General features: G+C 38.5%; 1 protein-coding gene across 3 annotated transcripts in view; it reads right to left on the bottom strand.

Moving 5' to 3' along the window:
• Window positions 1-11,887: 11,887 nt before the first annotated feature.
• Window positions 11,888-24,993, bottom strand: part of LOC103136384 (oxysterol-binding protein 1-like) — a 15,965-nt gene continuing 2,859 nt past the window's right edge. Inside the window, exons 2-17 of one of the 3 annotated variants that reach the window (XM_007549618.2) lie at window positions 24,751-24,930; window positions 23,162-23,370; window positions 22,914-23,076; window positions 22,691-22,802; window positions 22,414-22,612; window positions 21,233-21,347; window positions 21,083-21,140; window positions 20,816-20,983; window positions 20,461-20,706; window positions 20,210-20,330; window positions 19,672-19,775; window positions 19,493-19,588; window positions 18,077-18,261; window positions 17,734-17,963; window positions 17,481-17,528; window positions 11,888-12,440 (exon numbers count right to left, since the gene is read on the bottom strand). In XM_007549618.2, coding sequence (XP_007549680.1) covers window positions 12,298-12,440; window positions 17,481-17,528; window positions 17,734-17,963; window positions 18,077-18,261; window positions 19,493-19,588; window positions 19,672-19,775; window positions 20,210-20,330; window positions 20,461-20,706; window positions 20,816-20,983; window positions 21,083-21,140; window positions 21,233-21,347; window positions 22,414-22,612; window positions 22,691-22,802; window positions 22,914-23,076; window positions 23,162-23,370; window positions 24,751-24,893 — 2,340 coding nt within the window. In that variant the 5' untranslated portion in view covers window positions 24,894-24,930 and the 3' untranslated portion in view covers window positions 11,888-12,297. Of the gene's footprint in view, window positions 12,441-15,804; window positions 16,388-17,480; window positions 17,529-17,733; window positions 17,964-18,076; window positions 18,262-19,492; window positions 19,589-19,671; window positions 19,776-20,209; window positions 20,331-20,460; window positions 20,707-20,815; window positions 20,984-21,082; window positions 21,141-21,232; window positions 21,348-22,413; window positions 22,613-22,690; window positions 22,803-22,913; window positions 23,077-23,161; window positions 23,371-24,750; window positions 24,931-24,993 lie in introns of those variants that run through there. The other 2 variants (XM_016670290.1, XM_007549619.2) reach the window with 2 other exon arrangements.

The raw sequence follows: 24,993 nt of genomic DNA, 5'->3' as shown, positions 1-24,993 counted from the left end.
GCTTGTTTCTTCTGTCAATTTGTCCAGGAATTAGTGAATGTTCTGTTCCAGTGACTGAATGCACAAAATGCAGTATTCTGTGTTTTCTCCTCGTGTCAGTAATAATAGTTACGATTAGCATTGAGCTGTCAGAACATAACTTACTGCTTTTCTCTCTTTCCCCTGGAACACGGTGGAACTAGAGGGTTTTAGATCTGACTCATGAGGCCAATGGAATGCAACACAACCAGCAGCACAATGACTACAATACCCATGAGCACCGAGTGTGCTTTGAGGGCGACATCCAACAGACTGATCCTGAGGCTACAGGTATCTGTAATCAGAAGATGTCGGGACACATTTCCCAACTTCCCTGTTCCTTGGCGTCCCAGTAGCCTCCCTTGTAGACATGCAGCGTCTCTCCAGACACGGAGTCGTGGATCTTCTCGAACCACAGCGCTTGGTAGTTGTCTGGATGGGCGCCTGAGGAGGAAGCCAGACAAAATAAAATCACAGTTTTAACACAGAATGTTTAAACTGCAAGTCGAGAAGCAACACATGAAGCTTTAAAGCAGNAAAAAAATTATATATATATACATTATTAGTTTTTTTTTTAAGGTGGGAAGTTTAACCCGATTTCTACAAGTTTTGATTGATGCACAATTGAGAGTTCTGGTAAACTTAGTGCAGATTTACGAAGGATTTATTGTGGTGGTGGTGGTGGCAGCATCATGCTTTGAGTCAGTTTGTGTGCTGGAATAAAATATGTCAAAAATAAGAAACAACAAGACCTGCTATGATATGCTGATATTATTAGCAATGAAGAAATAAAAGACTCATGTTTACTATAATCAAGTGAACGTAAATTATTTGTCTTTAAAAAGACATATTTACCTCCTTCCAACTCACTGTAATATTCCTAATTTAAGGTATGATCATAAAGGGAGTCAATTTGTTTTAAGAGTTGAAAATCTTAAACTTTTCACAAAAAATTGAAAAATTGGAAAGTGTTGGAAATTTTAAATAGCCACAGATACTGTAAGTCAGTAGTTTCAGATGATATACCAATGCCTAATGAATACACAAATCCACCTAAAATAACACATTGAGCAGGCGTATTTGTTGAAGTTGCATGTGCCCAACTCTGCAATAAAACAACATAATAAACCAGGAACTGCTGCTAGTGCTTACCCAACTCAAACAGTAATCTATTAAAAGTGTTTATTGAACCAAGTGTGCTCTTTCAGTCCTGCTAGACAGGTTTTCAAGACATAGTCTGCTCAGTGAGAACCACAAGCATCTGTCCATCTGTCCGACTGAGGCTACGCTCGGTAGTGCTAGTAACCAAATTACCTCCCAATCAACAAAGGCGCTCACTAAAGCGCACGCATTCATACACAGATATACAGATTAGTGGGCAACTTTGGGTAATGAATTAAAGAATTGAACCCACAACCTTCAATTTCATTCTACTCTACTCTACCCAAGGATGTATCTCTAAGTTAAAATAGTGTGTGAGTCATGCATACCTGGTGCACCGATTACAAAACTATCGGACAAGTGGTGCAGAGTCAGTGACCTGTATCTTTTGTTTTATTTCTGAAAACTGTCAGCTTGAAGCTGAATAAATTCAAACAAGGCATGTTGGACTTCACTCCAGTGAGCAGTATAGTTTGTCCTTATGCATTTGTCATGCTTCCTTTAAAAAGGGTGTGAAGCACACCGTGAAAGGTTTGAAAACCAATGCCCTGAGGGAAGACTTCCAGATTTGTAAAGTGCATTTTAGTCTCAGTGAAATTTCTCACACACACCCAGTTCAGTTTGAAGTTTAGACACACCTACCGTAATGCCATGCTGCAATTCAAGAAGTCCAACTCCCGCTCAGAAAGCCACGCGTGTGTGGAGCACGCATGGCTCCACACACGCCATGCAAACTCTGGAAGGTATTTACAGGAATCCACAGAATGAAAGTGTTTGTTGTTATTTCTCTAACAACTGTCACCACAGGAACGGACGTCTGAACGCCTAATTAAGTATCAGGGGTTGCAGGTAAATGGTTTCAACACAGACACTATTAAAGTTCACAATGGATCTATGGCTGACATTTCTGCAGCAGGCAGGCATGACAAATCTTGTTGTCTCTTGTCCAAACCTTCTCAGTCTGGTCTCTGACTTCATCTCTAAAACATCTAATATGGGATGTCCCTCTGATGTTCTCAGTCCTGAGCCTATCCTTCCTCGTCACTCCTGTTGGTTCCCGGCCATCACGACCTGAACTACATACAGGGAATAAAAACTATTAATCCCAGAATGCACTGCATTAACCCAGTTCCAGTTTCTAGGAGGAAGAGGAGTTTCACTGTGTGAATATGGGACATCTTGTTTTAACAAAACCTCTGTCCTTGAGGGAAGTCACCCTCTTTACTGCAAAGGGATTACAATGGTGAAACATTGCAGTCCCTCTGCTGGCCAAAAGGAGAACGCCACTTTGGCTATATTCTGGCTGAAGTCTCGACTCTGGCTTACTTAAAATTCTGCAGAAAGAATCTTTGAATTATAGATTCCCCTAAATGAGACTCTGATCCTGTTGCTGAACCGACACTGCTTCCATTTTCCTGGAAGAGGACGCTGCAGCTCCACAAGCCTGCTGTACAGGTACAGGGCCAAACCGAGTCAACCTTTCCCAACCACTAACTGGGCAGCCACTGCAATCATTACCGTACTCACATCTTTCACTGCCCCAGGCTGGACTGGGGTCCCCCGCTTGCTGAGTGGCAAACACTGCCATTTTCTCCAACTGCAAAGACTCTCTGATCATCCCATCATGTTTGTTCTCCGTTGCACGACTCACACACTACCGGAGATCTTTTTTGTTCTTAAGAATCTCTAAAGTAAGGCTTTGTGTCTGGGCAGAGGGAAATTAGTTTAGTATAAAACAATTTAAATAGTTTCTGATCATCCATTTCATTGTTTTTGTTGGGTTTTGCAGTGTTCCATCCTTCAAACTCCTTGGTGCAAACAGGCCACTGAGCCTTTGGTTGGTTTGTTTAAGAGACTATTGACTGAAAGAGTAGTTTTACAACATGAGCTTATTCCATTTTAATCAAACGTTTTTCCTTTTCTCTTTTCACAAGCCAACATGATTTAGCAGACATGCTAACCCATGTCCATTATCTGAATCCAACAGGTAAAAACCAAAAGCTCTGCAGTGTTTACAGATATAGTAGTAGTAGTAGCTATCATAAACAACATTGTACAAGTCATCACACGCCTTTTGTTTGTACTTTGCCACATCTACCTTCATCATACACTGTAGCTGTTCACTCATCTGGGAGTCTTGACTCCTCAAAAAATCCACAACACTTTGTTTTGTTTTCACTATCTGGTCCTCTGCTCTGCATTTGTTCTCTTCACCATCAGCTTCATCTTCCTCTTCTGGAAGAAGGTTTGTACTACGACCATCTCCTTTTCACAAAGTCCACCAACATATATCCCTCTCCTGTCCTGGATCCCAAACCTGCCCTGGATCCCAAACCTGCCCATCACTTTCTTACCACCTCTGTTCCCTTCACCAACCTGTCTGTTAAAGTCTGCACCAATCACCCTTCTCTGAACTGTGAGGTAACTCCACGTCACACCATCTAGCTCACTCGAGACCATCAGCTTCTCATCTAACTCACATCTGACCTGTAGGGCATGAATGCCAACAAACACTGATCATCATGTCTTCAATTTCGAGCTTCAGATTCAGCCTGACAGTCTTTTCACTTGCAGAATGTTCCTAAGAAACCAATAAAAGAGGACACCAATTTTTAAGGACAAAAGAAAGGAGATGGCAATAGAAATGGGAATAGAGGGTGAAATACAGATATTTTCTGTACTCTACTTTCTTACCTACACAGACCTGGAAAATAATTAATTTAAATTCTAGACCTTTCCACACCGTAGGAACCCTGGACATGAAAAATAAACACCGAAGCTTCGTTATACACTTAAATAATGTAGTGAAATTCTAACTAGAGGTGCCACACAGAAACCAGAGATCAGACACATTTAATAAGCATCTTCAGTTGCCTTGGGACCAAATCTCACTTTAAATATGCTTCTGATCTGTCAGTTGCTATCTGATGATTTTCTATCATGGGTAAATCATTTCTATTTTGAATCTAATTTTTAAGGCAGTCATAGGGACATTGAGCTAATTCATGGATCAATAATGTGCTTATTTGAGCAATAACAAGTGTAACTGGTTGTGAAACAATGAGGTTCCGCAAGAATAAACCAGCAGACCAACACCCTTTCTGACACATCAACCATTTTAGATATTGCTTATCACTTTCTGCCAGCAGTGTTACTCTGAAAGAACTCAGAGCAAACAAAACAAGCTCCAGTTAGAACCCAAGTGATTCCACGACTTTAACATAATCAGGGGAAGGAACACCCAATATTCTACATCATCAAAAACCATAAAAAATGAAAGAAATCAGTAGAATTAGATAAAAAAAAAACTTTTGGATATTGATGTCAGGTGATCCTATCAGGCTTTAATGAAGATTTGACAAGCATTCTGTTATGTGTGCTCCAGCCTGACAAAGTAATTTGCATTTATTTTACCAAACAAAGTAGTTAGTAGTTCTTTAGAAAATGTATTTTATAATATACACTACTGGGATAAAGTGTTTGCTCCCTTACAGTCTACTATTTTTGATTTTAGTCAAACTGAAATATGTCAGATCAAATTCATTTTATTATGTAATATCAGACACAGATAACACTTTATGTGTTATACATTTACTAAGGTCATCTTTATGGAACAATAAACCTAGTTTATTCATCTGAAACAGTTCATGGTGACAAAAGAAAGTCAAAGCAGGAGAAACTTACTTTGGAGTAAACTATTTGTCCATGCACTGTACATGGCAAAAACTGCAAAATGGTTTCATACACAACTTACAAAGCATGTATAGAATTAGCAATCACATTACAATAATCCTCCAAACAAGGTGGATATCTTTACATTCTGTTATTTAGAACAACTTAGTACTCCAATGGAACTGTATACAATAATCTCCATTATAGCTGTTGGAACGAAGTATCAATAAAGTATCATGTTAAGTTTTTGTGTTAAAGATGCAGCGTAACTGACTATGAATTAAGTCTTGTTCACACTAATAAACAAAACAACCAGGTGATAAACATATATAAAAGATTTGATCATCATTGTAAAATTTTATATATTTTTTTAATTAGAGGAAAACATGCAAGTGTTGCTCGCATAGATTGATTTAAACATTTCTTCCTAATATTTCTTATCCTTCATTACATATGTCCACTGTGAACATCACAGGGAGTGAAAGATCATCCAAAGTAAACATCATTGACATGAATGACAGTTAGTTACAATATCCTGCCAAATATTGCATGCAAACAGTCCTTGATAGTCACACACTAATATTGTGCTCCTAGCTGCAGTTTGATACATTGAGCTACTGTTTTTTTTTTGTTTTTTTTGTTTTTTTTTGTTTTGTTTTTTAAATACTACTTCTCTATTGGGGATTTTATTTTCTCCAAGTAAATACAAAATCTTACGTAAAAAAAAAAAGGCTTAAAACTGTATAGGTATAAGAAGCTTCTGCCTACCATTTTTGGTCTCTAATTTCTATAACTGCAATGGAGTATATTTTCAGTTTACATGAGTTCTGCAAATGGTTGTACTGTTTTAAAGTAATCATATCACTGTTGAATTAATATGCACCAATGTCAACAACTAAAATGGTACAACTGTAAAATGTTAACTTCCTTATTTAGAATGTGAACAAAATAAAATGTGACCCAATTCTAAATTTTCTATAAGTAGATGGATGACATTTCCAGTCAGTATCGTTCATTCTGACTGAAAACATAAGAACTAGTCAGAGGCTAAAAAGAAATAGGATAAAGCATCACCTGTGCGCCTGTCAAAGTTCTTGTTGTTGATGATGATGCACTGGCCAATGCTGGGGTAACGGAGGCTGTATCTGAAACTGTGAGAATGAGGCTTAGCATCAACGTCCATGGGCGAAGGAGCAGACAAAGACCCGGCTGGCCTGCAAAAGGACAAACCAAACCACAGTTCATCATGTTATTGATTAAAAACAACATTAAGTGATGCAAGTCAGAAAGTCAAACCGACAAATGATGAACTCGGAGGTTCCGAGAGGACTCGGAGTCTGTTCTACTGACTTGAACATGACAAAGAAACAATGACCTGCTCAGGATAAAGGTCGCAGACAGCCTCAATAAACCATTGACTCACTGTTTTCCATTATCTTGCCTCGCATCTGTGGTGTCCCCTTCAGGGCCTGGTCTTCTTGCGGACATAGTTCTAAACAGGATAAAAAAAAGTGCCAACCCGGACGGAGAAACTACACGCCCTGAACGCTTAACAGAGGCACCAACTGCGAAATAAAAATGCACGCAGACGTAGACGTCGAAAAGAGCGAGCAGAGAAGCATTTAGCTGCTCTTACCCGCCCAGTAAACAAAGATGCCTACGTCATGCTAAGATGCGCTTGTTTTTGCCGTGCGGACATCCCGTGTTAGTTGGTGTTAGTCATCACGGGAAAACCAGGGTTGAACCGCAAGCGTAGACCTCCTGAACTGCAGTCAGGCAGGTTGTGTTGTTTTAACGATATATTTTCGACGTTGGCATAATAAATGATCACGTGTATAAACGTCAAAATTTAATGTTTTTTTTATAACGAGAGCCATTTTCTCTATAGGGCTCTCATTGTAACGTGATAAATATGTATGTCGTAATAACCTCATATATTGTATGGAAAACGTAAAAAGTGCATTGTTAAAACAATAACGTTTGCAAATTAAAACGTGATAGTTATATTTTTCTTTTGCCTGGGTGAGTGGCAGCGAAGCTTCCGTGTAAAACGAGACGCCAGCACCTCCATGTTGTCACAGGCAAGTTTTCTGTGGAAAGTGGTATAGCTGCTTGGAATTGGAGACAGGACAGGAGTTCTGGCATTAGTGTTATTCGGCACTTTTGTTCACATAAACAAGATATTTATTACGTGTGCACTTAAGTCTAATTATAGAAAAGAATTGTTGGAAAATATTTTTTGTAAATACGTATGTATACAGTATGGAAGTCTATAATCGTGTTTTACAAAAGACGAAGACATGGTTGAGTGAAAGACAAAGTGAAGTTTAGATGTTAGCACAAATTTGTGAAAATCAAAATAAAAGCAACACAGAACACATGGGTGCTAAAAACTGCACTTAATCTACCAATACCCAACTACTAATATTTGGTATACTGTTGTGCTGTAAGTAAATATTATTGTATTTACTTACAGCACATACAATAATATTTGCTGTATTACGTCATGCTAAAATACGCTTGTTTCTTAGCAAGATGCACAGCATGGCAATTCCTCGTTGCAATTCCTCTGGCAACGAGGAATTGCCAGAGCTGCAAAGAGCCGCGTCGCTGGTAAGGCGTTCCCTCACGGAAGACACCGCCTGGTTCCTTCTTTACCTCGCCTGGACGTTTATTCGCATAAAAAACTCAAACACATAAAACTTTATTAGTCAATTAGCAATCTAACAAATCAAAAAGATTCAAAACAAAGTAATTCCTAAGTGTTGTATAAATCAAAAAGATGTAGGCTGAAGCAATTCGACTTATATGTGCCTGCCCTTACACGTTCATTACAAAGAAACCATTTCCCAGAAAACACAGAATCATCAGTTAAATCCAGACAAACGAATCAAACAGACATATTAAAATCTACGTAAATCGCCATGACGAAGGTTTCAATCAGATTTCAAATATTCAAGTCCCTTTACAGTTTTCTATGTTGACCCTGCTTGCTAAGAATGAGGCTGCAACATTCGAAAACATTATTCAGTCTTTCTCCAGCAATTTTCACATGTGAAACAATGCAATGCTTCACGTGTGATGAAAACAAGAGACAGTCAATAACATAGTAAACAATGGCCTCTGGAAATCTATTCAAGGAAAATACCTACTTTTCCAGTTACTTAACACTTACAGGTAATAAGTGGTTTTATTTCCTCTTCACATGGTCTGATTCCTTCCTGAGCTGTTGTCACTTTGTGAAGCGTTGGTTATCTAAGTTTCAACTTGTGATCTCTTCCTCTTTTGTAATACTTTGAGAAAATTAGTTTTCCACTTTAATGAGGTAAACTTTTGATACAGCAGTAGGCATACTAATCTATCAAAGTCTTGATTGGAGTAGTTAACTTTAATCTATAGATGTTGAAAATGTCTGTTTTCACTTCTGCAAATATGATAAACAGCATGTAATGTTTATTCTAATGAGCAATAAGGTACTCAATTCTTTGCCCAGTGTTGTTACATTTCTGTTTATTACATTCTGTACCCATGCCAGGGTTTTCTCAGAGGAAACAGTGCTGTCCATTCCTAGACTGGTCCTGTGCACTGCAGTTCAGCTGGCTGAAAATTGTGACTTCACAACTTAAGCCATAGTTAATGTGAGGGACCTGACTCAAACGTGGACAAAAAATTTTCAAAGTAGAAAAAAGTTTCAATTTAATTCTTCAAAAAAATCATTAACAAAGCATAAAGATTTAAAGCAATAAATCAAAGCTAAGTAACAAATTTGGATCCAAATTAACTGAGGTCAACTAAACTCTAACTGTACACAAACAAAACTGACCTACAAAGAATAAAAGGCTGCTTAAATAGGGGTGGAGTAACCTAAATTTACCACGAGGGAGGCACGACATAACAAAAGGACAAATAAATACAAAATTAACTAAAGCATTCTATGAAACAAATAAAGCAAAACTAACTTTAACTTAGCACAAATAATAAGTGAATATTTATTTAAGTGACAAAATTAAATAAAAATCAACTTGAAATCTCCCCCCCCCCTTCAGTCTTTCAGACAATGGATTAATCCAGGTTCCTCCTCCAGCTGGTTTATATCAGCAGCACCTCAAATAAGTGTAAGTAAATCAGTCAGACAGACATTAACTAAAGTGTGCACCCATTAGATGTCTTGTATGTCTAAATGAAATGACTAACTTAGACTATAAGCTATACTAATAAAGAAGAAAATACTAACACGATGTGGTGGTGGTAGGAGCATCCACCAGATAATTTAATCTCAACTTTTCAACACCTTTGCCTGACCGTGTGTGCATTTTGGGGATGACATGTAAGAGGTTTTTAAACAACTTTAATATATTGTGAGAATCTTGAACCAGAACATCTTTTTTTCCAACTAAAGCTGCTTTATTCCTCATGGCAATTTTTTTTCATAATCTTTTATAATCTCTAATTATAATCCATTTCATAATCCTCGTTTTCAATAACCGAAGTGAACAAAACTTAGGAACCTTTAAAATGAAACTTTCCAAATGACAAATCTTTTAAGGACCCGACATCCAAATGAAACCAACCATTTATTAGTCATATTACATCCTGGAATACTCAGTTAGATAAAGTGCAAGCACAACTTTAAATGTCTTCTGTGAACAGTGACAGTCTACAAAGTGCAGTGTAGTAACAATAATAAGTGGAAATGGAGAAAATGAGATTAAAAAAAGATTTAATAAAACATACAGACCGAAACAATGGAGCAAGAAAACCACAGAGGAATTTATGTTTAGAAAAAGAAATCAAGAATCTGTGAAGTGAATCATTTGAAGAGATGCAGTTGGAAGTTTGAATGTTGTGGGTAAAAACATGCAATTTTGTGGGACAAATCTATAAATATTCCAAATACAAAGCTGGCCCTGCTAGTGAAGAAACTTCAAACTGTAAAGCAAAAAACAACTTTAAAGTGCTTCTCTGTCTAGGACTCCTGCAGCCACTGCCTTCACCGTCTGATTTATGTACACAGCATCGTTTTTCAACACGTCTTCATTTGTAAGTACACTTTAATAAGAAATATTAACATTTCACTTTCAGCTGCATCATATCCTAGCTTGAATTATACAACAAAGAAACAGAAGTAGCTTCTTAAGAACTAACACCCAGTAATAATATTGCTCTGGAAGAATGTGACACCTGCAGCACACAAATAACTCAATTCTCCTTCCATAAGGTTAAAGCTGTGATTAAGAAGTTATATGGTAATAATGAAACCCCCCTTCAGAAAAAAAAAAACTCTTGGACCATGTTTTTTTTTTAGTTCACTACTAAAAGTCCTTCTCAAAGGTGAAGATCAAATCCTTCATCTTCACCTTTTATACCGAAGGATTGTATGAAACCAGGTCATTATAGCTAAAGATACAACCTGCACTGTTTAAAATGAACTACTGAAGGAAGAGACACAAATTGATTCTCACTGACCTAAAACTGATTTCTTGGATTGTTGCTTTAGAATTTATGTTAGCAACTCCTTATTCACAGGAGGGAAAACAGAAATAAGTAACACTCTGCACAATATCAGGAAAGATATTCAGAAACTGGAAAAAAAAAATTAAAAAATACACCACCACTTAAAAATGAAGCATCTGGACATCCAGAAACAGCTTCTCTGATCTTTACCATGTGTTTCTATATTATTCTTTAAAGGAGGGCAAGAGTCTGGAAAGAAAGGACTAAATAAATACTATTAAAAGGTTTTTACAGGTTAGAAAAAGTAGACCTCCGGTAGAAACACACAGCACAAGGGTCTACATATTTTCCAGCTTTGAGATAATTCAACTTTGCTCAAAGTGAACACGGATTCACTGCAAAATAATTCAAATCAAAAGAAAAAAAAACAGCAACAATGAACTGCCTTTAATGGAGTAACTCCCATGAACAAAAAAACAAATACATACTTTGGAAAAGTAATATTAATATGTTACAACCACAAATTTCAAAGTATTTTACTTTTGTTATAATTGAATACAAAGTAGCGTATAATTGTGACATTGAAGGAAAATGATACAAGGTAGTTAAAAATGATGGGGTGGATTTCTATTTAGTCCCCTTTAATCTAATGCCCTCAAATAAAACCCGGTTCCAACAAGTGCCTTCAGAAGTTGTCTGATTAGTCAATAGTCGACCTGAATGTAAATTAACCATAAATCCAGCGGGAGGTTGCATCAGAGAACAGAATTATGAAGACTAGATGTGCAAAACCTGTAGATTTTGTATATTCTACAGTATAGAAAAGATGTGGAGTTGTAGCAATAAGAGGTTTATCAGGGGAATTTAATGGAAATGCACCTGACATTTTTACGCTTTATTTCAATTAATCCTTCCTCTTCCACTTCACAATTACACACTACATTGTGCTGACCTATGAGATGAAACTTTGACATAACGTACTGGAGTTATGATATGACAAAATGTGAAACGTTTAATGGAAGGTGGGTGAATATGTTTATAAGGCACTGTACAGTGGATGATCAAATCATAAGAAGATCAGAAGATTTCAAACTGGGAGAAAGAGTGGCAGTGGAGAGAGGAAGAGCTCTGAAAGATGATGCATTTCACTGAACACATAAGTCAGATTTTCTGAGTTGTAGGAGTAAAGAAGTTGCTTTTTTACACCATCCACTCAAAATCCAACATGGCTGCTTCATGCATGAGGAAAGCTGACGGTTGAGCACTGTGATTGTTCAAAAACACAAAATTCTCAAGTATTTTTGGTCTAGTTTCTAGTGCAAATATCTTAGTACACACAAAATAAGACAAAAGTAACTTACAAGTAACTTTCCAGCAAGATAATATGAGCTTGTTTTAACCAATTCCTTAGTATTGATGAAAAAGTTATAGTTTCTCTAGCAGATTATTCCATTTTTAACAAGACATTTTTCCCATGTTATAAGTGAAATAATCTGCTTTACTTTTTCATAAATATTAGGGAATTATTAACTTAAATCAAGGCCCTATGTCTTGTTGAAAAGTTACTTACAAGTAAATTTTGACTTATTTAAAGTACACTAAGATATTTACACTAGAAACCAGATCAGAAAGATTTGGTGAAATGTGTTTTTGTAGTGAGGTGATCAACTTTAGCTTGTTTCTTCTGTCAATTTGTCCAGGAATTAGTGAATGTTCTGTTCCAGTGACTGAATGCACAAAATGCAGTATTCTGTGTTTTCTCCTCGTGTCAGTAATAATAGTTACGATTAGCATTGAGCTGTCAGAACATAACTTACTGCTTTTCTCTCTTTCCCCTGGAACACGGTGGAACTAGAGGGTTTTAGATCTGACTCATGAGGCCAATGGAATGCAACACAACCAGCAGCACAATGACTACAATACCCATGAGCACCGAGTGTGCTTTGAGGGCGACATCCAACAGACTGATCCTGAGGCTACAGGTATCTGTAATCAGAAGATGTCGGGACACATTTCCCAACTTCCCTGTTCCTTGGCGTCCCAGTAGCCTCCCTTGTAGACATGCAGCGTCTCTCCAGACACGGAGTCGTGGATCTTCTCGAACCACAGCGCTTGGTAGTTGTCTGGATGGGCGCCTGAGGAGGAAGCCAGACAAAATAAAATCACAGTTTTAACACAGAATGTTTAAACTGCAAGTCGAGAAGCAACACATGAAGCTTTAAAGCAGCAGTATGTAACTTTTGTTAAAAAAACAAAAAACAAACAAACAAAATATATATAAATTTATATATATTTTTAACATTTGTTGAAACTGTCACCATGTCATGGCAGTATAGTGACAGTTAATCTGAAAGAAAAAAAAATTAAGCTAGTCTGCATTCCCAAAGTGCTCTCTAGAAAACCAATCAGAGCCAGGAGGAGGGTTTTAGCGCCGTCAATCACCTCGCCGTGTGGCGCTGCTTTCATGAATGCTCAGGCTAATTAGCATAGCCACCGATTACAGCAGATCAACATGTTCCTGTAACGGTAAGTCGTTTCTCCACCATTAGCACAGTTAGCAGCGTGTACATGAGAAGATTGACAGCGCCAAGACCCTCCTGCAGTCTCTGAATTGATTGTTTTTAGTTGGTAGCAGTGCATTTCTTCAGACAGCAGTAGCAGCTCAGGGAGGATGTAGAGCAGGTTGATCTTTTCACTGATTATTGGGGCATGCCATTAGCATTACATAGAGAAGAGCTATGTAATGCATGGCAGGCACCTATTGTTCTACACCCAATAGAATGTCTCTTCCTGACTACCAGGAAAAAAAATTTTTTTCCATTCCCCTTTTTTTTTTAATTCCACAATCTTTGTAAGGTAATTAGCATACTGAAAACTTTTTTTTTGGAAAAAAAGTTTTTATTTTTGAAATATCATGTGTCCACTACAGTGGACATCGGAACCCCATACATTTGAAATTGAACCTTGATGGCAACCAGTTTGTCCCAAAGAAAATATCCAAACATCAAGATAAGAATGAATTTCACATTGACAAAACTGAGCACTGTTGCCTAGCAAGGCGGCCAAGAACCCAGAACCTGGCCCAGGGTCTTTCTGCATAGAGTTTGCATGTTCTCCCTGTGTATGGTGGGTTCTCTCCGGGTTGGATGGATGGATGGATGGATGGGTTGGTGGGAGGATGAATGGCTGGGTGGGTGGATGGATGGATGGATGGATGGATGGGTGGGTAAATGAATGAGTGGATGGATGGATGGATTGATAGATGGATGAACGGGTGGATGGATACAGAAAAATAATTACAAATGTCCACTACAGAGGACAATTTTTCAACTTTTAAAAACTACGATAAAGTATAGTCAAAATAATTCATAGAATGTTTTAATATGCTGCTAACAGACTTATTTAGAATATGCCAACAAAATTTTAAACCAAAATTTGCACAATAAAAAGTTTTATGCACTTACTTTGTCTCTCCCCATAAAATGTGCTTCTACTGATGTACATCATTTTTATGAATGTACAAAAGCCCCACCCCTTCACATGTGGCATCATTGAAAAGCCCTAAATGTCCTCTGTAGATACCAAAAGGAATTAATTCAGTAGAATGCAGGGGATGGGAGACATTCAAGTTTAGAAATGTCCTCTACAGAGGACAAAAATGAACTACTGGTAGTCAGAAGGCTTATTTAATATTCTTCCATTACTGTTAATGCGGCTCGTACCGCTGCGTGCCCACCTACAAAAATGGTATCAAAACGTGCAGCTTGATCCCGGCATTGGAGCTATTATTTTTATTGGGAATCGGAGTTACGATGGCGACGTAAAAAGTGAAAAACCAACTGCCGAAACGCAGAGTGTAACTGCCACCAAGTGCCGCTCTGTTAGAGTGAAAAATGGACTGGATTTTTGACCCCAAAATGATTTTGAAATCGCTCTCACGCCTACAAAAATTGGTCCATCGGTATGAAAGTCAGTCATGACATCGATACGCATGCCTGCTCCCGTAAAATGTTTTCAAAATTTCTCTAGGGCTGACGGTTTTCTTTCAAGGTGCTTCAGAGCGAAATCATGTCACAGGGTAACCTCAGGCACTAAACCATTCATTTTCAGACTTTTCTGAAAAATTTCTGAGCTCAGCGCACACCATCTTTCTTTCATCACTGCAATTACTCTGAGTGACCTACGGATATGAATTGCGGAAGTATCGGAGACGACAAATAGCCCTCTCATATGCTTCAAACGGTTTTTGGATCGGCCTTACGGATCCTGAACGGGAAGCAGTTGTTCGGACTGCATTTTTTCATCAAAACTGACTGGGTGTCTTATGAAGATAGAAATCTTTCTCCACCTCTCTGTCTCACACACATTGCAGTTGGCTGAGGATTAATCACTATAGCAACAGAGAATACAGAGAAAGGCAGAGCTGCTGGTTTGGACTACAAAGACGCCATCTTTTGGCGGAACACTTTAATATAAAGGGCAGAGCAGAATGTCAGAACTACAACATGGTGGAACACAACAACATGCTAGTGATGCTCCACATGCTACTGCCAGCATTTAGACTAACATTAGCATTTTGGCTAATTTTAGCTTATACACTAATTTTAACATAGAGAATGGCATAAGTCCATGCTACTCAACATGCTTGAGACTCTCCACATGCTGTTGAGTACATTGCAGCTTTCTTTAGCATTGATGCTAATTTTTTAGCATCAAAACACTGGGTTTCAACCGACGGGGACACTTTAGCATGCCCCGGTTAAATTTCTTCAGGAATTTTCTAGTCTGTCTCATATTATACTGTCACCACATAGAAGCAGTTTTAATAAATATGCAAAAAACATGTTTGTTTTTTAAAATAAAAGTTACATACTGCATCTTGAATTCAGTTCAGACGGTCATAATAATGCTGTTTTGGATGAACTTTATTTAAAACAAAGCAGAAAGAAAATGAATGAGGAGTCAGTGGAAGCAGCCAAGGTTCCATCAAACGCCAGCAGATACACAACTGTTACACCAAGCTTGTACATCTCAGTCTATGGAGCAAAATTCTACAGCCAATCACAGCTGATCTACATCCAGCTCTATGACAGGTTACAACAGAGAACAGGGCACTGTTACTTGCTTTTGGCCAGGGCTCCAAAAGGTTGTTCTTTGCCTTCCGCTGAGAGAGGGATAGTGAGACGGAAAGAGGAAATGAATTGATTGCTTAATATTGTGTAGGGTTTCCTACACCCTACAGGTGTTGGTTTGTTCATTAGAGCTATAGGGTCGATCGGATCCCATTTCTGTATCTGAGCTGATACAGAAATTTCTGCATCTGAGCTGATACAGAAATCTCTGTATCTGAGCTGATCCCCTTCCTTAAGGAAGGGGATCAAAATTATACGGCTCTTGACTTATATTCATAGGTTCTTGACTTTTTTATTTAATTTAATTACTTTATTTTCACAGTACATGGCTTAATAAAACAGTACATGGCTTAACAAAACAGGAGTTTAATAAAACAGGAGTTTGTTCCTCATGTATGCACACAGTGCAGGGCTACCTCTGCTCATGATTAATTGATGACCGTTGGCAGAATTAAATTACACATTCACAAAGTAGTTTTGTTGTAGATCAAGAGGCTTTTCAGCCCATTGTACACTCAGATAAACCCTCAGAGTAAAAAGCAGAAGACTTCGTTGACTTCTGGAGTCTACAGCTCCCCCAAAGTGCTTATTTAGTGTCCAAAATTAAAATTAAATATTAAGCCTAAGGCGTTCTGGATCAGAAACTATCAGTGTCAGCAGATATTTATAAAAATTCAGAAACTGGGATTGGATCAAAACCCCCCCCAAAATTGGGTTCTGAGCATGTCTAGTTTTTACTACATGATGATTTTATCTGAATACTTGCTTTGGTATAGAGGGACAGAATGTCCATAAGGGGCTAAAGAAAGAAAAAAAAGATTAAAAGGGTGATTTTCCTAGAGTTTACACATGATATTTATATTTTCGTTAAATAAATACAACAGAGGGTGAAAGCGTTGAGGGATACTTGCATGCAACAGGTGTGAGGGGGGGAGAGTCCTCTGCATCAGCTGAGCAAACCCCACCACAAACAGAAAATATCAGTTCATAAAACAATCCACACAATGTCGATGTGTAGTTTAAAAAAAATAAAACAAAGTGCCATGCGTTGCATTAATGATTCTGTTCAGTCTGGCTGATTTATTTAGAACCAGTTCACAACAAATGTCATCTAAAAGCGTTTTAGAAGGCGCACAAATCCATGTTTAACATAATTAAGTAACTTCTGCAATCAAATCTTGATTTTAGCGGCCGTGTCTGTCTGAAAGTGACAGGAAACAAAGTCTTTATAAAATTAAAGAGTTTGCTTGGTTGTTTGTTGCTTAATCCCAAACTTTTGCTTTGACAACATTTGAGCATTTTGGCAGCAAGCTCTCCAGTTGGCTTAAACCGACACAGACAAATCTGTTGAAAAATTCATTTCCACCATGAGGACTGTAGACTTTGGAGTGGCTTCTGATCTGTTTCATTATTTTGTTCTCCAAATATGTGAGCTGTAGCTTTCAAACTAACTTTATTAAATCAAAATATTTTATTTATATTGTTTTAGCTTTACTATGAATCCTAAATTAATTTAATACTGACATAAGTTTTATATCTCAAAAACACAAAGACAGGGATTACTACTAAAATGTTATTCAGTTTAACGGGGCAGAATCATGTATTTTTCAGGAACATGGTGCCAATTGGGTCTCTTTAAAAACTCTTGCTCCTTCTGGAACTCCACCTCCAGGAAGTCATCCCAACATGGCTCCTCTATTAACCCTTTAACAACATTTATACCAGTGTTTCACTGAGAAGTAGCTCCTATAAAGAGTTCAGCAGATGCTCAGTTTTACCAGGTGTTTGCTAATTGCTGTTGGCTAGTCTAAAGAAACTGAGTGGGGGAGTCATGGAGGAGGCATGCTCTGTGAGGCGGATGTATGAAGACTGCAACTGAATGGTTGCCATGGGAGATTGAATAATTTCTAACACGCAAATGAATCAAAGCAACAGGAATGTTTTGTGTAAATTTCCCATGTTGTAAAATTTACAGAAATTTCTTTAAAAAAAAAAAGCAACACAGGGCACTTTGTTCCCAGTCAAATATGAAATGATACTTGCTTTCATCAGAAACCTCACTTCCTGTGGTGCCACCCTCATGTGCAAGAACTAAACGGAACAAATATGGATGAAGAGATGTTAAAATGTAGGGAAGAATGTTATCAGCAAGACAAAAATGAAGAGTGAACCGATTTCAACACCAGTTGCATCCTCAGACATGAACTTGGTTTAGGGATGATGACTGAAGGTGACAGAACATGGATGGACAGACGCCAGATCTGCAGATGAACGAGTTTCTCTGATCGGCTCCTACCTTCCTCAGGCGTTGGAGCCGCTTTAACTGCGTCTCTTTCCCGTTCTCGCCGGGTAGAGCGCTGCTTTTCTTCAAGCCGTTGCTTCTCTGCATTCGCTTCGTCCCAGCGACCTTCTTCCATCAGGCGCTGGTCCGGACGCCGCCGGCTGTCTGTCGGCGCCACGCCCTCCTCGGGTTCGTTCAGGGTCAACGCGAGAGAGGAGAAGTAGTACATGTTCTCTGCTCCTTCCCTGTAAGGACATCGTCAGGCAAGATCTGAAGCACCAAGCGTCACTCTGGAACCTCGTGAATTTTCACGTTCGCTCTAAATATTAGAAGGATTAGATAAAATAAAAAAAATTACGGTAAAGGGTTCTTTCTCCAGATTTCTTTGGGTTTGAGGGTTTGGTAAACAGTCCTCTGTTTGCCCTCGGTGCCATTCTCGCCTTTGCTGCTTTGCATGATCCTGGAAAACTCCATCTTCTCATCCCATGTTCCTGACAGAACATAATGAGCCTTCCCGTCCTTATCCGTCACAACTCCTGTCACCTGAGAGAGGAAAATACCCACATTTCACATCTCACGCAGTATTAGAAAATGCTTTTTTATTACTGTAGGACATAGTGAACAAAGAAGGAAGAAGCGAGTTTCTCAGATAATCTTATACCATGATGCCACAGAATGACACAGATCACATTCGCTGCATCTCAGGGACCCTTACATCAATATTTACAATTGATGTAAGGGAACTGACAACACACAGTCTTTGATTCTATTGCTGGGCCCATAAGATTATGATTCTGTGACCATGGCTTGGTATATATATTTTAATACTTAATACATTAACCCAGAGTTTTGCATACATCCTTGGGGTCTGCTTCCTACAACAATGTATTAGGGCCATCGTAAACAGGGGGAAAATAAATTAAAGAGTACATTTCTCCCCAAAAGCTCAGAAATTTTGAGATTAATCTCAGAAGATTTCTGAGCTTCAAAGGTTGAAAAGACATGAAAATATTTGGATTAATCCAAAAAATTTTCTACAATTTCTGGACAAACAAGGAATTTTTTTGATTAATCTTAAAACATATTTTATATAAAAAAAAGGACATTTCTGAGTTCCCAAAGTTTTTTTTTTTTTCAAGTTTTTTTGCTAGAATATTTCTGAGATGATTCTCAAATTTTCTGAGTTATTCCTTTGTTGTTTTTTCCTCCCCCCTTTCTACAAAGCCCCAAAAACACCGCCGTAGTTTTCTCTCCTTTCAGCAGAAAAAATTGTCTAGGACCTCACAAAGGACTATAGGAGTTAACTCGGGTTAAGTTTGTAAATTGAATGTAAACACATTTTTGTTTTCAAATGTAAAAACAGAGAGATTGGTTTAATATAATGTGAAATGCAGTGTGCCCAATCCTTTTAATCTACATCTGATAATTTGGCTTTGCTGCTGTCAGAATAGGTTTGCTCATTTAATACCATGCAAATACCAGAGTCATTAAGATAATCAAGAAAAATATTTTAAACCTCAAAAAACTGAAAAACTTTTTCATTTGAAGGATTTTTTTTGTATTTCAATGTAGAACACGGATTCAAGACAGAAAAATTACCAAAATCCTGTTCCAGGTTCTAAAATACTAAACACGTCACAGTACATCTTCCACCTAGAACTTCTGGAAAAGATGTCTGCAAAAACCTTAAAATGCTGTTTTCCAATCTGAATCCAACAGAACAGAAAGTGCTTCAGGCAAAGGAGCGTGCTCCTCAACCAGAACGCTGGCTCACCTTCCGGGGTACATCTCTAGAGAAATAGCTGTAAGGAGCAAACTTGAGGTGGCATCGATCTCCTGTCTTGTGGTTCACCACATCGATCTCTCCTGACTGACGGAGGAAGTCGAGTCAAATACAAAAACCACTGAGGGTTTTTACACAAAAGATCATTTTCATACAACTGCCACCGCTACCTGATCAATCCACAGTTTCCCAACGATGATGTTGTGTACAGTCGTCGTGACTTTTTTCCAGGAGTAGTGATTGTTGCTCTTATCAAACATACACTGGATGGAGCCTGGTGACAGATAACCGGAACAGAGGTTTATTCTACTCAAAAATAAATAAATAAATAATACCGTAATAATAAAAAAGAAGAACAGCCAGGAGGAGGGTTTTAGCGCCGTCAATCACCTTTTTGTCTCTTACGGTCATGACAGTCACAAAACAACTAAGTTTTGTAAAAGTTACATACTACAACTTTAAAAAAGCTGAATATCGATCAATGCTCGCTTGTTGCCATGGTAATACTCACTACTCCCCACTCAGTTTTACAAGATAATGCCAAGCTAAAAGAATTGCACGAAACTGTCATAATTCGCACAGAAACATAAAGGTAGAACCCTAATAATATGCTTAGACAGTTAATCAGTTACAAAAATAAAGACAAATAGTTGATTTAGGGATTAGTTTCACTTTAAACCACAACTATACAAACAGCTGAAAACTTACCCAGAGGCATAATGGAAAGGTATTTTCCCCGGAACTTGCTGGCCAGTGTGATTTCCTGTCTGAGGGTCCAGCCCTTCTCAGAGAAGGCATGGTGGGCTGCAGCTGGTGGGTGGTGGCTCACCTGAGGGGGGCGGGGCCATGAGGAAGAAATTTAATCATTCATTCATTCATTACTGAACACAACACTGAACAGAAATAACCGGCATAATCTAAGCAAACAGCTCAGGTGTGTATGTATATTTTTTGCAGACCTGTTCACAGAGCGAGCGGTAACCGGACTCTCGAAACCGGTCCAGCTCAAAGGTTTCTCCCAGTAAGGGGTTGAAGGGCTTCCCCGTGCGGTGGACCGTGGTGGAGTAGGACGAGACGGTGAAAGCCGCTACGTAGCACATCTGCTCTAAAGAGCTCTGACACTTTGCAGCTTTGTCCAGGAGCTCGTAGTACTCCAGGTCTTCAGACAGACGCTGAAGCATCGACAGCGGCTCATTGAAGTTCACCTGGAAACGCAAGACAACAAGGAAAAAAAAAACTTTGTTTTACTTCAATTAGGGGACAAAAAAAAAAAAAGAAAGATCCAAGATTTCAGGTGACGGATTGATTTCTTACCGGCATCGGTATCTTTGAGAGCTCCTTCCCGATACAATTCTTCATGATGCTCCACAAATTAAGGTAATAGTTGGGTTTGTCGGGAATACGAGTCCGTCTTTGTCTGACCGGCTCCAGTTCCAGAGGCGGAGAAGACTCAGAATTAGACGCCAAGGACATTTCGTCATACTGATTGGGGAAGAATAAAAGGGGGAAACATCTGGAAGGTTAGTGTAAAGTTAGCCCGTTAAGTCAATGCAGATCAGGAGAGAAAAACGAGAACGTTACCGACTGGTCGTCCATTGCCGTCTCGTTGCTTATCCCACTGATATTGCTGCCAGATCTCCTGGAGAACAGAGACGAGAGAAGACATGACGCATCGCTGGAGTGAGGTACTGCAGAACAGAATATTTAGAAAAACAGAAAAAGAAGATCAACCTGTGGTACTTGGGATCAGCAGGAACAGTAATAAATCCTGTTGGGTCTTCCATTGCATCGAAGAACTCGTTGTCATCGTCCTCATCACTGGCATCGCCCTTTCCTGAAACACCGCCTTCAAACATGACAGACAATAAAAACATAATAGAATGAGAGGATAGTTGAAAATATACTTCCAAAATATTTTACATTTTAAAAAAAAATCTTCTGAGATCAATCTTTTCATTTTTCTGGCCGACTGAGTATAAAAGAAGAGAAGAAGAGAGAAGAGTTTATTATCTCTGTTTCAAAAATGACGACACAAACACGTCGATGCATTTTAACTGAGTTAATGTGGTGAAGGCAGTAACTCAACCTTTATCTTTACATCTAAAATGTTTAACAAACGATTGAGTAGTTGTACCTAATAGGTCAAATATTACCTGACCAAGAGAAGCGATCTACTCGCTATGACAACCAATCAGGTAAAGTCATGTTAATCATCAGTTGTCAAATCACTCAGAACTATTTTATATGGAAACAGGAAGTAGAACCAACCTGGAATGAACATGTTTGAGAGATTTCAGCTTTCTTCAGAACCATTCTCTGTGTTACGACATCTGAACAGGAAATGGTTTGTTTACAGGTAGAGATGGAAGGGAGGAAGTGGTCAGACAAGGGGAAAGCCAGTACTTTGTTGACCCAGTTCAGGAACAACAGGTGCAGTTTGATTTTGAAATTGATGTGCACTTATCTGAGCTCTCTCAAATACCAAAACAATCTGGATTTAGAAAAAAAATTCTGTGTTTTGATGAGACAAATTTCTATATTTAATTAATATCACTGTAAAAAGTCATTGAGATTTTATACTTATTGCTAATTTAATAAGAAAGTCCCAACTGGAAGCTACTACATTGTTCCATACGTCACCAAACCTGGACAATGATCAAATCAAGCGTTTCCAGAAGAGATGCAAAACTTTCAGGGTCTAGTGATTCAATTCTATTATTATTTTCAGTGACACAGTTCGATTCAGAACATATTTTTTGTGCATTTTGATTAGATTCTGAATTCCCAGGACTAGGAATTGTAATTCTCAATAAAATGAATTTGTTTCTGCACCTTTAGTTTCCAGCCGCTTAGACTATGTAGGATTTCTGGTAACAGACTAAGAAGACAGAAGTCCAAAATGAGAGCCTTACTTTTAATGCTTAAGTTGGGATTGCTGAGGGAAGGTGGCAGAACAGTGGCGCCTCTGAATGCTCTCTCCAGATGGTTGTGCTGTTTGGCTAGTTGCTCCAGTGTCTCCTCCAGGCGAATCCTCTGCTCCCTCTCAGTCTGTAAGGCCTTCTGCCAGCGCTTACTGTGGCTCTGGGCGATGGACAGGAAGTCCCTGCAGGCCTTCAGGATGAAAACTCTGTCATGTCAGGAAGAAAAACTCAGAGCAGCCTCAGCAGCTCTAAACAGACTAAACCTTACATTGATCATGGCGTTGGAGGTGATTCGGAACAGTGTGGCCCTTTCTGTGACCTGTCTGATCTTTTCCCCCATGTCCGTTCCAACTTGCAGCCCCTCCAGCTCTGATAAAGACCTAATGTTTTGTGAAAGCAGTAAAAAAAATTAATAAAAATAAATAAAGCAAGAATGCTAATGAATCATTTGCAGCTTTGTTTCTCCTGGATGCTCTGTAGCAGACGCTAACCTTTGGAGAGCAGAGCCATGTTTAACAATCAGATCGTTGCAGGTGGTGAGGTCCTCCACCTTGCTGCCCAGGGTGCGCAGCGTGGACTGGACTTCTGACGGATGAGATCCTGCGGCCTGTGTGGAGGCAGGGGTCGCTGCAGATAACTCATCAGCAGAGTCGTCTGATGACAAACACAAGCAGCATGTCGTCTTTGAACGCAACGAGAGTGATCGTGACGCCTGTCTTTATCGGGCCTTTTGTCTCACCAGATTCGTCCTGCATGCGCACAGCTTTGGCTTTGGCAAGTTCCAGTGCGGTGATCCATCGTTGGCGCTCGATTTCGGAGCTGGCCTTCAGGTGGTACGTCTGCGCCCCCCCGTTGGAAATGACGAAATTACAAGAGTCCTCCACGGTGATGTTGGCGGTGGCCAGGTTTATGGTGCCTATGCAGGTGTGACCCATCTCTGCCTGACACCTGGAGACAGCACCACAGTGGAGAGTCAAAAGCATCTGGTTTCAGACACACAACATTTCTGCAACATGAATGTGTGTGTAAACAAAAACAAGGGAAAAAAATTACTTAAAGGAGATCCAATTTTTAAACATAGCTTTTTGGGGTTCTTCCTCTTAAAACAACAGTCTAAGTTTTGTTTGAATATAATCTTAATTTACCTGCATTTATACAAGTAAATTTCAACAAAATATTCCACGTTTGCGTACTGTTTGTTTGTGTCCACCAAACTATTCTTCCACTCAACTTTATATACACACACACACACACACACACACACATATAGCTTTTTATATCACTTCCAATTTTTACAATGCCTGTCTGCTCTTTGACTGACAGGGGCGTCCAAATTGCGGCATGTGGGCCACTTGTGGCCCTTTGACTGATTTTGTGCGGCCCCCAAATGCAGTTAAAAACTGATACAAATTTAGTTCAAATTTAGATGCATAAGGAAACTTTTTATTTTTAATCAAGATAAAGTTATTACCAACATAATTATTTTCCAATGGAAAATGTTAAGGACAACACTAAGGTATTTGTATTCATAATAAGATGAAAACAAGTCAGATTTTTACTGGAAAGTCAATTTTGCTGCACTTAAGTCAGTTTTCATTTAATAAAAAATTGGCTGAATTTAGCACAGATTTAGCACAGAGGTTTGAAAGAAGTGGCTCAAATCCTGTTTTCATGATATAAAATAAATGCATTCAATCAAGTCCAAAAGAATTAGAAAACTGGATGCTTTAAAAAAAATATATAATAAACACGAAAAGTCTTTTTTAAGTTTTGGACCTATTACAATAAATAACAACCCTTTCCTACAAAAAAATACAAATTAATCTACCTTATTTGCTTGATTATTGTTTTCTTATTTATTTTCTTGGCCCATGAGTTCTTTTGACTTGATGATTTTGGCCCATATGACAAAACATTTGGACCGTGAGTCAGCAGTTCTGACCATAATTATGTAGTTTCAGTATTAAAAATAAGCTATCCACTACATCATACACAATTGCTAATATTCTAGCATTATTTCAATAGAAACAAAATGTAGCGTTTTCACAATCATCCAAACTGACAGAAATAAATGTCTGGCTATAAACCACTCTGAGTGTAAAATACTCCAAGTATATAGATTCCAAATCTATATACTAGATTTGGAATCGACTTCATTTACATGAATAAAATATTTGAAAGTAAAATGTTGTTTGATACCAACATATAATAAAACCACTTTCTATTTTTGAGGTTCCATGTACATTAGCAGATAAAACAACCTGAATATTTCCCCCCTCGTTTTACAGGTTTTATACATTATTGTACATTTAAATCTGTACTCCTCACCTGTAGTAAGACAGCAATCCGTTGCTGAGAACAAACCATCGTCTCTGGTAACCTTTTATGTAATTAGTCCATTTGAAGAGCCATCCCTTGTACGTGTCTCCAGGGGTCGGGGTGGTAGGAGTGGGGGGTTTGGGCTCAGACATCACAACTACTTGTGATTTCACTCAGCGAGTTTAAATCCTGGAGTGTGACAACACATATTAAGCATGTACAAACAAATAATTGCAAAACATTATCTTATAT

Source organism: Poecilia formosa, unplaced genomic scaffold (genome assembly GCF_000485575.1).
Source record: "Poecilia formosa unplaced genomic scaffold, Poecilia_formosa-5.1.2 Scaffold32, whole genome shotgun sequence".
NCBI classification, from domain to species: domain Eukaryota; kingdom Metazoa; phylum Chordata; class Actinopteri; order Cyprinodontiformes; family Poeciliidae; genus Poecilia; species Poecilia formosa.
Note: the sequence above shows the minus strand (reverse complement) of the source record. Positions and strands in the feature narration are given on the sequence as shown.